This window comes from Lissotriton vulgaris, chromosome 2_1, assembly GCF_964263255.1.
Source record: "Lissotriton vulgaris chromosome 2_1, aLisVul1.2, whole genome shotgun sequence".
Classification (NCBI taxonomy): Eukaryota; Metazoa; Chordata; class Amphibia; order Caudata; family Salamandridae; genus Lissotriton; species Lissotriton vulgaris.
The window spans coordinates 507,922,320-507,937,714 of NC_141687.1; the positions used below are offsets into that span (position 1 = coordinate 507,922,320).

A 15,395-nucleotide genomic window follows, 5' to 3' on the forward strand; every position below is an offset into this window, starting at 1 on the left:
CAGGCCGTTAAGGCTACAGTGGGCAGCCCATCACAGCTCATCCCAGGGAAGAAGGTGTGAATCACCACTCCCACCTCCCAACCCAGGCAGGCTATCAGCATGCAGCGGGGAGGGGGGGGAGTCTGCAGAGCCTAATCTAAGTGTAGGCAGGAAAAGGTCCACTTTATAAAAGTGGGATCCCTAGCGTAGTAAAGCCCAAACCCTATAGATCATTGGAAAGGGTTCCCCGCCCCGAGTCCAACAAGACCAAACATGACAGACTTATTAGGTCCCTATCAGAAGTTATCCCATAAGGGGAGGTTCCCAATATTCGCCTATGGAGGATTAGCCTTACTGCGGTAGCAGTGGCTTGTGGCAGATATGCCAGCCTCACAATGTTTTAGGGGAGAGCACCCGCACCTCAGCACTGTTTAGCAGTGGTGAGGGTCCCAGAGTCCTAAGTCCAACAAAATGTAAGGTAAAAATGGGAGGCAAAAAGGGCAAAAATGTAGGGGAGACCACCCTAAGGCTGACAGGTCTAACACGTGTCCCCCCCAGCTTAAAGTGGGAAGAACTACCCAACTCCAGGGAGTTCTCATCACTAAGGCGGAAAAACCGAGAGAAACAGTCAGCATTGGTGTGGTCTACTCCGGGTCTGTGTTCCACCCTGAAGTCCATCCCCTGTAGGGAAATGGGCCACCTCAACAATTTGGGATTCTCGCCCCTCATTTGCATGAGCCATCTGAGGGGCCGGTGGTCAGTCTGAATCAGGAAGTGGGAGCCAAACAAATATGGCCTCAGCTTCTTTACAGCTCAGACCACCGCAAACTTCTCTCTCTATCGCGCTCCACCGCTGTTCTCGGGGGAGTAACCTCCGGGACATGAAAGCCACTGGTTGGTCCCGTCCCTCCTCATTGAGTTGCAAAAGTACTGCCCCTATGCCATGCTCTGAGGTGTCCGTTTGGACAATGAACTCTTTGGAGAAGTCAGGGGCCCCGAGCACAGGACCGGTGCACATGGCCTGCTTTAGAGAGTCAAAGGCTTTTTGGCAAGCCTCTGTCCAGATCACTTTTCTAGGTTGTTTCTTAGAGGTTAGCTCAGTCAAGGGGGCCACAATAGTGCCATAACCCTTGACAAATCTGCGGTAGTATCCTGTGAGGCCCAGGAATGCCCTGACCTCAGTCTGTGTTTTGGGAGGCTCCCATGCCAGGATGGTTTCTATCTTGGCCTGTAGGGGCTGCACCTTGCCCCCGCCCACCAAGTGTCCTAGGTAGACTACCAACCCCTGCCCTATCTAGCATTTGCTAGCTTTGATAGTCAGGCCTGCCTGCTGCAGAGCCTGAAGCACTCCCTGGAGGTCACCCAGATGGTCCTCCCAGCTGCACTGAAGACCACTATGTCGTCCAGGTCGGCAGCAGAGAAGGCCTCTAAACCGGCGAGGACCCGGCTCACCAGCCGCTGGAAGGTGGCAGGAGCGTTTTTCAGTCCAAAGGGCATCACTCTAAACTGGTAGTGGCCCTATGGGATGGAAAAGGCGGACCTCTCTTTAGCTCCATCTGTTAGGGCGATCTGCCAGTACCCTGACGTGAGGTCAAAAGTACTCAGGTATCGGGCAGCCCCCAGTCGGTCAATGAGCTCATTCGCCCTAGGGATGGGATGAGCATCAGTCTTGGTCACAGAGTTCAGTCCTCTGTAATCCACACAGAACCTAAGTTCTGGTGTGGTGCCAGGTGAGGCAGCTTTTGGTACCAGTACCACCGGACTGGACCAAGGGCTGTTGGAGGGCTCTATCACCCCAACTCCAGCATCTTAGTGACCTTACTCTGGATGCTGGCCTTCACCTTATCTGACAACCTGTAAGACTTGGACTTGACAGGGAGGCTGTCTCTTGTGTCCACATCATGGATACACAGGTGGGTAATCCCAGGGATAAGGGAAAACACTGAGGGGCGACAGTCCCTCTGTTGCTCAGGAGTCAAGGATGGGGAGAGAACCACTCCCTCCACTGACCCATCCTTCTCTTTAGCAGCAAAGAGGTCCGGGAGAGGTTCACTTTCCTCTTCCTCAGCCCCATCAGTTACCATCAGTAAGGTGAGCTCAGACCGCTCATGGTGGGGTTGGAGGAGGTTGGCGTGTAGCACCCTGTGGGGCTGCCTGGGGGTCTAAAGGTCCACTAGGTAAGTGGCCTTGCCTTTCTTCTCCAATATCTCATAAGGGCCTGTCCAGCGATCCTGGAGGGCACTAGGCTCTCCAGGCTCCATGACCCACACCTTCTGTCCAGGTTCTAGCTCCACAGGTTGAGAATTCTGGTCGTACCATTCCTTCATCACTGCCTGGCTGGCCTCTAAGTTGTCAGAAGCTTGCTTCCACAACTTAGCCATTTGGCTGCGGAAGGCCAGCATGTAGCTCACTACATCTTGGGGAAGCCTCCTTGGAGTCTTCTCCCACCCATCCTTCACTAAACTGAGGGGTCCCCTAACAGGATGACCGTACAAAAGCTCAAAGGGGCTGAAGCCCACTCCCTTCTGCGGTACCTCCCTGTAGGAAAACAACAAACAGGGCAAGAGGATGTCCCACTTTTTCCTCAGGCCCGCAGGCAGACTCCTGATCATGACCTTTGGGGTCTTGTTAAATCTCTCCACGAGAGCATTGCTCTGTGGGTGGTAAGGGGTGGAGAACTTATAAGTAACCCCACACTCCTTCCACATGGCTTGCATGTAGGCAGACATAAAATTGGTACCCCTGTCGGACACCACCTCTTTGGGGAAACCCACTCTGGTAAAAATCCCCATCAGGGCTTGTGGCACTGCAGGTGCAGTGATGGTTCTCAGAGGAATAGCCTCTGGGTACCGGGTGGCGTGGTCCACCAGAACCAGGATAAACCTGTGGCCAGAAGAAGTCAGTGGATCCATAGGCCCAACAATGTCGATGCCCACCCTCTCAAAGGGGGTGCTAACGACAGGTAGTGGTTCCAGGGGAGCCTTCAGCTTAGCCCCTGTTTTCCCACTGGCTTGGCAGGTCAGACAGGTCCTGCAGAATGTATCTGAGGAGATACTCATCTGCGGCTGATAAAAATGTGGGAAAAGCCTAGCGAAGGTCTTGTCTTGGCCCAAGTGTCCTGCCAAAGGGATCTCATGAGCCAATTCCAAAAGAAAGGCCCTGTAGCACTGGGGCACCACTAAGGCCCTTGATGACCCATGCACAGAAGCCTTGGGCTCACTGTAAAGGAGCCCCTCCTCCCAGTAAATATGATACTTCGCGGAGGCATTGCCTGCTGCTTGGGCTTCGGCCTGTTGCCTCATGCCCTCAAGGGTAGGGCACTCCTTCTGTGATGAGCAAAACTCCTCCCCGGTGGGCCCTCCCTCCACCTGCCACTCTGCAGGGGTAGGTAGGTCCCCCAAGGGAGCAACGTCCCCCTCTGTGGACTCCGGTGCAACCTCCTCAGTTGCACCATCCATCTCACGGGGTGCCTGCCCCGGGGTGGGCTTCCCACACCCTCGGGCTCCTCCCTTTTTAGCAGCTGGCTGGGCCATTTTTCAAGGCTCCAGCCCTGGTTGACTCCCTTTCCGGGCAGCCATAGACCGTGTGGTAGCACAAATCCACTCCGGTAACCCCAGCATCTCCACATGCGATTTGAGCTCTACCTCCTTCCAGGCAGTATGGTCTAGGTCATTCCCTAACAGACAGTCCACTGGCATGGCAGGGCTCACAGAAACTCTTAAAAGGCATGAAACCCCTCCCCACTCAAATGGAACCTGAGCTATGGGATAGTGACCCCCCCCCTGTTGTCAGCCATCACAACTGGGTGGAACGCATCAGGAATTATTTGCTCGGGGGATACCAGCTGACTCCTTACTATAGTCATGCTGGCACTTGTGTCCCTCAGGGCCTTCACCCCCGACCATTGAGGGTGACCCACTGCCTATACTTGGTAGTATTTGAGGGTACATGGACCTTAGGAACCATGTCACTGTCTATCAGAATACTAGGACAAGCCCTGCCCGCTCACTCCCATCATCTAGGGACAGCTCCTCCCCAAGTGCTACACTAGCCACCCCGGGGTTTTTACCCCCAGTGGCCTGTGGTGCTCTCTTGCGACACTTGGGATCCCCCTTGTAGTGTCCAAGTTCACCACACTCATAGCATCGGACAATTCTGGGCTGCTGACCTTTGTCAGGATAAGTGGGCTTCTGGTGGCCAGATTGGGGCTGGGACCCAGACCCTTTCCCTTGTGAATTATTTTGGGGGCCTTTGGAGAACTCTTTCTTTTAATCTCCCCCCTCTTTCTTCTGGTGGGAACCCTGACCACCCCTTTGGGAGTCCCCCCCCAGAACCCTTGTTGGACACCTTGGTACTGACCCAGGTGTCCGCCTCCTCCGCAAGCTTCCTAGGATTGGTCAACTTGCAGTCAACCATGTGTTGGCGCAGCTCTGGAAAACATTTCTCTAGAAGGTGCTCTCTTAAAAACAAGTTATACAATCCTTCATATGCATGCACATTGCTGCCCCGCAAACAGCCCTCTAAAGCTTTACTAGCGTAGTCCAGGAAATCTATCCAGTTCTATGTGGGAATTTTGTGGCTATTCCTTAACCTCTGCCTATACCTCTCCTGGGTAAGGCCGAACCTCTTAAGCAATGCTTCTTTCATAACAGAATAGTTGGTCTGGTCTTCCTTTTCTAGGCTAAGGAGTGTGTCCCCAACTTCCGGAGGTATGTACTTGTACAGACCACCCCCCCGGGACTCTCTGGGACCGCATAGGCTCTTAGGGACACCTCATAGGCAGCTAACCACTTATCAATATTATCCCCCACCTTGTCTAGAGCGCGTCATGTAATCAAGGCAGTGTCAGACCCTAACGTGTCATGGCGGTCGTGGTGGGCTAATAATAAACAAAAATTCCAGCACGAATCTTGAGTACACATTCAGTTTGTTCCCAGTGAAAGGTAAGTTGCTGAAAATAGTGGAGTTGAGATATATATATTTTGCTCTCTATGGCCCAGAAAGGAAGAGAAGTGACATGAATGATTTAAATCTCTCCTCAGTATGTATACAGTTAAGGAAAGAGTATTCTCCAATCTATCAAAGGGGAGGGGGGTGGGGGGCTCTTGTACAAGGGACAATGAATTAAGACACGGTGGGTGGCAGCGTCTGAAGTATAATAAGGATTTTCTTCACAAAATTGGTTGTGCAGAGTGATGCGTGAAAAAATAAATTAAAGCATCATTTTCTAAGCAGGTTTTAATTTCATGAGTGTAGTGGCTATGTGACTTTAGAGATATCAATAATTATTCCTCACATAGATCTTAATCAAAATTGAGCTCCACCAATGCATCACCACATTTAAACTAAGCAAATACAAAAATTCATGTTCAAATTTGTATCATTGGTGCTTCAGCACTCAAGATTTGACAATTGCATCAAATTGATACATTTGTATTTAAACGTGTTCTTTTGACCTTCCGCAGCTTGAGTATCCACAACAATTACATATCATGCATGTAACAAATACATATCAAATAGGTTTCTTTTGTTCAAAGATTCTTTATTTGTTTTCTTCTTTAAAAAATCATCACGCCAACAGACAGTAGCCACAGTAGCCGTAGCCTCAAGCACGATATGTAATCGTTGTAGATATTCCTGCTGCGAAAGGTAAAAAAAAACACGTTTAAATGCAAATGTATCAATTTGATATAATTGTCAAATCTTGAATGCTGAACTACCAATGATACAAGTTATTTGGAAATCTTGATTTCCTTTTGGAGTATAGAGGGGCTGTACTTCAGGTTCGTTCCACCATTAGCAGCTTATCATACTTTGCCAGATACCGTTGTTGACAAGTGCGGGGCTTTAATGCCTCAGCCTCTCTCTGTGGGCATTCAATATTGACAAATAATGAAAAGCAAACATGCAAGTTCATTAAAACACAATCAGAAAACTTTCAATGTGTGGCTTGTTCTACTATGCAGTGTTTTCTGGTGTTCAGCTTTGAATATGTTCAAGACAGAATGAACAAGTCCAAAAGGCATGAGGGAATTGATACTCACCTCCTTGGCTACTACATATGCCACAAAATCTACAGATAAGATCCGTATTAACTACACAGAAAACCTTCATTCATGATGTCAACATGCAGAATAAGACTTACAGGACTACAGTGCAGCTTGTGGTTAAGAGGTATGAAAAGAAGAAAATACACAAGTATCATAATTAAGCTTAGAAGTTAAATGTAGAAGCATAGAAGATGTTGTACCTCTAATTTAAGTGGTGGAACCTCAAGTGCTTTTTGGTAGAAATGAATTGCAAAGTGGACTAAGCCCAACTGATGAAGCCCCCGGCCGAGGTTGTAGTAGGACTCTTGGCATGGGCCACGAAGATCCAGATATCTGGTCAGAAAAGAAAATCCCTACGGGAAAACAAAAAGTAATTACAGAAATGACACATCTATAAATCTTTGCTAAATGTTGCCATTACAATTTTACTCAGTACATTTATAAATATATGGTCTTGCAAGTAGGTATTTTAATATGATTAAAAGAAATACACATCTAGAAACAAAATCTCAGCCTTATATTGACTTGTGCATGAAATATTTTTGTTCAATTATGCATGAAATATTTTTGTTCACCTTCCTACTAATAACATCACTGCTTTGGTTCTGGTATCGTATCATGTCAGAAACCCTATCAGAGGGCCATGTGGCATGCAGTGTGTAGTAAACTACTTCTCTACAGTTCTCCACTGAATAGAATGCACCATGACATCATAGAATGCCTAGGTGTCTCTATGGCTCACAGTGTCAGTTGGGCAACTCAGGCTGAGCTGCTTGGAGCCTGCTCCTGGTGGGGTTTTACCTATTCTTCCTATCTTCTCCTACTTACCTACCTTAGAAGGAATCTACAATAAAGGATTATCTACTTACACAGTTGGACTATGCATCTTCCTTTACCACAACTTGGCGACGATTTTGAACCTACGCGTGGATTAAGGAGAAAGACAACTAAGGAACAAAGTAATTAAAGGTCAGGCAACTTAAGACATTAAGGACTTTTAAAACTTCAATTGAAACTAAAGGTAACGCCCCAGCTAGCCCCACCAGTGTCCTGCACCATCTGGACAGCCTGAACCCTGGGCGTTTGCCTTCCATTACTGAGGAGTCTGTGGTCACCTGGAAGAAGTGAACAATTCCTCCAGCAGCAAGCCTCTCATAGGCGCAACAGTTGAACAGGTGTGTTCTCTTGCTTCTTTTTAGCCTATGTATGCTTGGAAGTGTCGTGACCTGCCTGCATCCTCAGTAAATTGCTGATCTGCCTGGTGTTGGAATGGCAGCGTATGGCAGTGTATTCCATCAGCGTCTTTACTAAGGTCTAATTGTGCACTTCAACAGCGGTGGTGTATTTTAGGGAAAAGAAGGACTTAGTGTTACTTTCCCTCACAACAAACATCTTTCATATCGGTATTTGGTGTGGTGCAGAGTCATTGACAGCGTTAAACGGACTTGAGGAAGCTTTGCAGTCTGACAGCAAGTTTTCGTCTGCATCCTCAGTAAACCACTTAATTACCTGAAAGCTGCAATTAGTTTCCTGCAGAGCCTCGCAGTGTATCTAACGGCGATTTCTTCAAAGTCTGAATATGTATTGTAACCGCTTCATTAGCACTGAGCAGCAGTATCCTGCTTTTCTGGCACGCTACATCTACAAATGACACACTCAGCACTTTATAAATGTGTTTTAAGGTTAGTGTTTTTACGGAGACAGTGACAGCACAAAACGGTTCGAGAGAACTTTCCTGGAGGAGCTAAATGTCCGAGCGTTTGGTGGCATGAAGAGCAGCACCTTTGGTGAGCACTAGGGCATATGTGCAGGATCAGAGTCTGGGAATGTTTTGTGTGGTGAGCACATTTCGTTTTGCCGCTTTGGATTCCTAAAGTAGACCCCCCACCATGGCAAACTGAAGCGCATCATTTAAATTTTAAAATCCTTTCACGCGCATCTCACCGTTCTCTTAGTGCCGCGTGGGAGCAGAGTGAATTCTGCATGACGTTCTTCTTCTCTAGCTCTTCATAGCTGACCAGCGACGCCTGCATGCAACAGCGCCGTGAGCCACACGGTGCCACGTCAAGAAGCGTGCCACCGTTTTGAGTTTGATTAGAACAGCAATTAAAACAACAACAGAAGAAGAAATCAGCCGCCAGTAGTTTCAGGAGATTACAAGACTACGGAAAAATCTAATCTGGATGACCACCACACTCTTTCATGAGGGGTTGGCTGTCTAATGTCAGGAGACGTTTCCGGCAAGTCGCGGGTGAGAAATCCTGTTTTCTCTGCTTGCCTTGTGTGTGTATGTCATAAGTCACGCCGTGATCTCCAGCGAGTCTCAGTATTGCCTGGTTACCAGCGCCATAATCCAGCGTGTGCCAGGCGGACCAGTGTGTGGCAGGTGAAGTACTTTTGGTACATCATCATGTATGATGTAAAGTGGCCATATTTTGTGTAGTCTCTTACGGATTATCGCTGAATCATTAAAGGAAACTGTCTAACTAGATGTCAGCACAGCAATGCCTGAAAACCTGGAAGAGAGGGGTCTGCCTGTGTAGTAACTTACAGCCTGTTTCTAAACATGTAGCCGTGAGGCAGATACGACTCCGATGATAAGGTAAGCGAGTGTATGCATTAAAGAGACTCATGTTTATCCCTGTGAGGATGCTGTCTGCGCATAGTAGAATTTTGAAAGGAGGGCAAACAAAGTCCATTCTGTACAGTTTGTGGTGCGCTATCTCTACAGCCTTCACTTTCAAGTTTGTTATCATATCCATCTTGCGTTTATGGCTTTCCATTAAAGGAAAATAAGCCGTGAACATGGGAAAATACTTGCAAACTTACTGGCTCTTCAATTAAGAATATAGTTTTGTAACAGAGGAATCACATTTGATTGGATGTGGTTTACACTTCACGGGCAAGTGTGCCTAAAGGCAGTGACAGTGTCGTACCTAGTCTGCAACCAGCTTTAGGGACTGATCACATCTAGGCAATAAACTCCAACCAGGACAGCTGCATCTTAAACAGTGTTGGAGACTGGACGTTTCTGTATGCTTTAAAAACAAGTCTACTCAACATGGAATAAGAGACACCTAAAATCTCCTGGACATTGAAGACACGAAAGATGCTTCCTCAAAATTATATTATTGTAAAGTACTGGAAAATGATGAATTCCTTTTGTTTACAAGCACAGTTAAGGACAACCCACAGTACTGGCACAGGGAGGCATGAAAGAGTCTAGAACCAGGACAGAGTGTCCAGGACTGAGAAAGTATAGAATTGTGGCAGAAAATCTGGCAACTCTAAAACTTTTTTAAAAAGTTCTGAACTGGGACAGTGAGACCAGAGGCAGGTATTGGAATCTAGCAGAGGTTTGAGCGACAAAGCGATCGTGATCAGAATCTCAACAAGAAATAGTAAGGTCCCTGAACCAAGACAAAAGTTTCATACTAGATCAGCACCAAGAACACGATGACAATGTCAGAGTTTCTTATGAGGCTGGTCTGGCCTTGCTTGTTGCAAGTCACAATGCTTTTCACAATGTTTGGAATGACTTGTCCATCCTAGTAGGAGACAACCTTCCTGGAGCTACATGGAGCTACATAGAACGAGCGAGGAACCAGTTTTCCATCAGTGACGACTTCGGGGAGGAGGATGTGCAATAGACTCTTGTGGCGAAATTCAGCGGAAAATTGTGCACTGAGAACCCGGGTGAGAAACCGCTCACCGGTGCTCAAGTCTTGTGTTTATTTATTCATTTATTTTTGAAGTGTTTAGCATCTCTGTGCATGTTTTGATTGGGCGCATGTTTTGGCATAGTCTCTTGTTCTGGTTGCTCTATCTTTTGGGAGGTTTTCGGTGTGTTCGTCCTATTGTGTGTTTTGCAGAGAGGTTGAGTTTAAATTCACTTTTGAAGAAACTGTGTGTTCCTCATTTGAGGAATGGGTGGTGTCCTTTTGGAAAGTGTCTGGAAGCTGTGGTGGCTGCACTGACCTACAGCTAGTGTTACATGTTAGGGTGATTAGTACCCTATCATAGGGAGTTTGGTTTCCTAGGGTGACATCTTTTAACCCTACGGTGTGACCTTCTTTGGGGAGGTTGTGGGGCCAGTCAATGCCCAATTTTGCTTTCTAGGGTGATGTTGTACCTTATGGTGTACTCTATGTAGGGGATGTTGTAGTCTTGGTTTTTCCAGGGTGAGTATCTGTGTTGTATCTTTCTTTGGAGAGGTGGTGTTGTTTGTGGGTAGTCAATGCCCCATACTTGTTCCCATGGTGTGTATCCTGTGGTGTACCCTACTTTGGGTAGGTGGTATTGTTTGTGGGTAGTCAATGCCTCATATCTGTTCCCAGGGTGTGTGCTCTGCGGTGTACCCTACTTAGGGAAGGATGTGTTACTTTACAGGGTTATTACCCTGCACTGTGCTCTATTTTTTGTGGTTCAGTTTCCCAGGGTCAGTATCCTGTGGTGTACCCTATTTAGGGGAGGTTGTGTTATTTTACAGGGTTAGTACCATGCGTTTTTCTCTATTTTTGGCTGGAGATTGTTTTGGCACGTTTTCATTTAGACACTATGCTCCGGTCGAAGTCCACATGCTTGGAACTTATGGCCAAGGGTTTCATGTTTGTAGGACTTTGAGTGAGAAACTTTATCATTTTTCTGTGTCGGCTTGCCTTGGTCAGGGGAAATTTTGGTTTTTCCAGAACGTGTTCTTGGGTGTATTTCTGTTTTGGGGTTACACTCTGCCGGTTATCTAGAGTGAATTCTACACCTCTTGTACCTTTTATGGGTATGTTGCATTTCTCCCAAGGGTCTGTGTCTACACCCACCTTTGTTTACCAGGGTGCCTACCCTGTGTTGTACTCATGTATGGGGAGGTTGTGGGCATGACCACCCTTCTTTGTTGCATTGGTTGTTATTCATCAAAACCATACTTTGTTTTCCCTAAGGGAGGGGGAAGGGGCATGTAGTAGTAATGTTTAGCATCTTATTATATTTCTACTCATGCTAATGATATTTCTGATACCTCGTGTAGTACATATTTAGATTTGTGTAGCTCTTTATTGTACTTTCATGTAAATGTTGTATTTGACGTATCTCACTTATTCTTTTCTTTATTTCTGCTGTCATTCCCTAAGGAAGGAGGATGTGTAGTAAACTACTTCTCTACTGCTCTCCACTGAATAGAATGCACCATGACATCATAGAATGCCTAGGTGTCTCTATGGCTCACAGTGTCAGTTGGGCAACTCAGGCTGAGCTGCTTGGAGCCTGCTCCTGGTGGGGTTTTACCTATTCTTCCTATCTTCTCCTACTTACCTACCTTAGAAGGAATCTACAATAAAGGATTATCTACTTACACAGTTGGACTATGCATCTTCCTTTACCACACAGTGGCTACTGGGCCCAACCGTAGTGGTTAAATAATATAATTCCTGATGTCCTGAGGTCCTACTACCGTGGATCCAGAGCAACTGGGCCAAGTACACCTTCTGTACTTGACTCTCTGTGGTAGCTGAGGTTGAGTAGTCAAAAGATCCCTCAGGGGTATACAGGTAAGTGAACAGGACTTAGAACTCAAAGAGCAAACAGAAAAACAATAAATCAATATGCAGTCAAATATATGATTTGATAGGAAAAGAAGTATTGTATTTCTAACTCTACATATGCAATAGAATAATGATATACACAAGCAAATACAGTCCCCCTGATGTCTGGGGTCTAGTAGTTGTAAGGCAAATCCCTGCCCCACCCTCTTCCTTGTAACTTGTTCAGGGTTATTCCCCATTCACTGGTGGCCACATCCAGGGAATAAGCTGTACTCAAGAGTTTCCCTTTGACTCCTCGGGTATCAGTCAAAAGTGACTGTGGTGCATAGCACCTTTAGCAGTGAGTCCCAAGAGGCCCACCAGACCCAGTTCACGTCTTACCTGCTCATGTAGCACGGGGCCATTCAGCATTCCAGCGTGTTTCCTTAGAGAAGGCACCTGCAAATTCAGATGCTGTTAGAAGCTGGGCTGCTCACGGCAAATGAGGAATCACCCAGTGGTGCAGGCTCTCCCTCTTGAGCGGCACTGCTGGCTTCCTCAGTTATCGAAGCAGTTCCGGAAGAAGTGGTAAGTAAGCCTTCCCCAGGGGGGAGATGTAAAATCCATTCTTCAGCTCCTGAATGGAGCCCAGCTAGAATGCATCATCGTCTGCAGTGCTTGGGGTTCAGTTAGGGGCAATTATCTTGCTGTGTGGGCTCGACACGCCAAATGCAGGCTCAGTCTTTTCCTCAGGCAAAAACCCAAACCTCTTGACAACTAGGTACTGGCAGACTCTCCTGCTATACCAGGATTGTCAAGGTACTTGGTAAATCGGGCACAGACTCCTCTGGCATAAACGCTTCCACCATGACGCTTACGAGTCTCAGTTCTCCATCAGCAGCAACTTTACAGGTTTCACTGCCTGGCAAACAGTCACTGCAGCATGGTGATACGGGCTTAGCAAGACCTGCATGCTCAAAACAAAGCCCAGACCATGACGGCACTCTCCTGACATTAGTAAGTGCCTGTACTCCTCTTTTAAACATGGTCGATTTGGCATATGTAATATACCTATACGTCCCTAGTATATGGTACAAAGTGTATCCAAGACCTGTGAGTTAAAAGTCATTAGTTAAATGGCACCTATTGTGCCTTCCACTACAATGACAGTATAAAATATAGCTTCAGGCCAACTAGTTCAGCCGGACTGTAGCAGGCAAAAAACTGCAATTCGATCAGTCTAAATCAACCCTTATGACAGGTCAAAACCTCCCTTTTAAATATTTATGTCACCTTACATAGGCTGGGTGGTCCACAAAGCAGGGTGCATGGTATTGAAAAGAGGGCCTTGTAGAAATGTATCTTCACCATTTCCTTATAGTAACTAGCACCCATTTTCATGCCCTCAGACGTGGTTCAGTCATGAAAGATCATAGATGAGACATAGTATTTGCATGATGATGGAAATTATCTTGAGCATTTCCATGGCTGAGACACGGATTAATTATGACAGAGTGTGGACAATAGTGTGCCTAATCTAATTTAGGTTGGACTCCACACAACAGGGAGGAGTGAAGCGGTGAGGAATCTGTGGTTGGAGTATTCACCAGAAAGATTGTTAAGAAAGGTAAGTAACTTTTGATAGGGTACTACTAACTGCAGATTCCTCACCTTATGAATAGATATCAAAGCAGTACCTCCCAAGAGGAAAAGGTCCAAGAAGAAGTCTGAGAAAGTCATGCAGGACAGAGGGTAAAATGTGCCTCCCTATTGACTGGTCAAGGTAGTAGTGCCTGGTGAAAGTGTGTACAGATTCCCATGTAGTAGCCTGGCAGACATCCAGCACAAAACCACTCCTTGCCAACGCCATCATAGCTTCCTTGGCTCTGGTGGAATGAGCCTGTAAGCTTTTAGGGTGTTCCTTCTTGGGCAGAGCATGGTATGCTTTAATACATAGGTTGGTTCACTTAGACAGGTTTAATGTTTACACTGCCTTTCCTTTCTTAGCACTGACAAAGCCAACTTCATACTTCATTATGGCGTAATGTAAAGCTGAGCATTCTATTTGGGTCCAACCAGTGAAATCTCTCTTGCTCCTTAAAGGGATGTGGCGGGGAGAAAAAGCGGACAGGGTAATGGACTGATCAACGTGAATAGTCGATACGACTTTTCGCAGAAACAAGAATGAACTCACAGCACCAGATTGAAAAGGAAGAAGGTGGTAAATAGGGGATGTAATAACAATCTACAGCTCACCAATCATCCCTATTTCTCATACTTACTTCTCATCCCTACATGTCAGCCATCATTCATCATTTCTAATTGTCATCCATCATCCCTATACCTCATTCCTTATTGCTGCTTGACATTTCTCATCCCTTACACAAATGCACTTTAGCATGTTGTTAAACACCCCTTCACTGTGATTGGCTGGCAACAGCCAATCATAGTTAATAGAGAGCGCTGCATTCTGTTTGTCTCGTCATTGAAAAAAGCAACCTTTTCAATGCACTTGCTGGTTGAAGACAGAGGAGATTCAGTGTTCGCTTCCAGTGAAACCAAGGTTGAACAGTTTTTCATTTTATTTAAGAATGCACTTTTTTTGCAAGCACAGGCCTCTGTAAAAGCCCTGCTGGTTGGGTGAAGGCTGGGGGCATCCAGGCTTGGGCCATCAATCAACACATGGCATGATGACTATACAGCTCATCAGAAAACCTTTCTGGTTTCAGTTTTATAAGCAACAACTCTATCCAAGCATTGCTCTTCCTGGTTTCATAACCAAATGTGGAAATTGGCCCTGGTGGTGGAGAGGTATTCTGACAGTGAGAGGATCAACTAGGTGTCATTGGCATAGGAAAGGATGTCAAGTAAATTGTTTGTTAAAACCACACCACCACAGATTGGTGCAGGCTATTTGAAACACTTGCATCATACTCTAGAAGGACATCTGGTAACAACTTGAGGTACTGCAGGTTTGTGGAGACTTCAGTTGGATCTGACATGAGAGGAACTATTGTTAACGACTTGAGGTACTGCAGCTTCATGAATAACTTTCCAGCCTAAATAAAACCTTAATAGTAAAACTTAATTTAAGCCATTCACCAAACTCCTAAATAAGGCCCAGAATGACTAAACCTGGAGTCATCCATACTTACATAATGTACCGAGGTCAAAAATGGCTGTGAGTCTGACTATAAAAGCCAGGATCCCCTTTGGGTCTTTGTCCAGCAATGATTTTCATACAATGATTATTTAAATAGTACCTGTTCTCATCACTCTTATTAACACCTGATTTTGTAATGCTTCTTATTCCCACTTGCTGGAAACAAGCCATTGTAGTTACACTGCTTAAGAAACTCTTTGCAGCTGCCGACATTCTCATCAATTTCCATCCCATCTCCGAATTGTCTTTTTTGGCAAAAATCAAGTTAAGAGAAGTTAACAAAAAATTCTTAAACTTCTGTGAAACACTTTGTTATAGACACGGCGCAAACTGGCTTCTGGGCATCTCACTGAACCGAAATTACATTTGTATCCTTTATGGATACGTTTCATATGATACTGGCTAAGCTAGGTGTTGCAGTATAGATGTGTCAACTGCATTTGACACTGTGTCTCATTCAGCCCTTATTTTCGATGGATACTTTTACCTGCAGATTCTTCACTCCTTACTTTGTCTGTTTTTTTTTGCCAACACCAGAAAATCTTCTGCAGCCGAAGACTGTGCTCAGGAAATGTCCTCTCACCCCCAAATAACCGACTGCAGGAAGCGGATGTCAGACACCGATCTAGAAAATACTTGGTGTTTAGGTACAATTTAAATTCATGCAAGAAATGCTTCCTGATGCATCTG

The 15,395-nt window shown here is 46.0% G+C and overlaps 1 protein-coding gene across 2 annotated transcripts in view; it reads right to left on the reverse strand.

Moving 5' to 3' along the window:
- The window catches only part of GTF3C3 (general transcription factor IIIC subunit 3), a 310,738-nt gene that overhangs the window by 25,329 nt on the left and 270,014 nt on the right, over window positions 1-15,395 (reverse strand). For both annotated transcript variants that reach the window (XM_086955414.1, XM_086955413.1), the window contains exon 17: window positions 6,230-6,382. In XM_086955414.1, coding sequence (XP_086811540.1) covers window positions 6,230-6,382 — 153 coding nt within the window. The remainder of the gene's footprint in view (window positions 1-6,229; window positions 6,383-15,395) is intronic.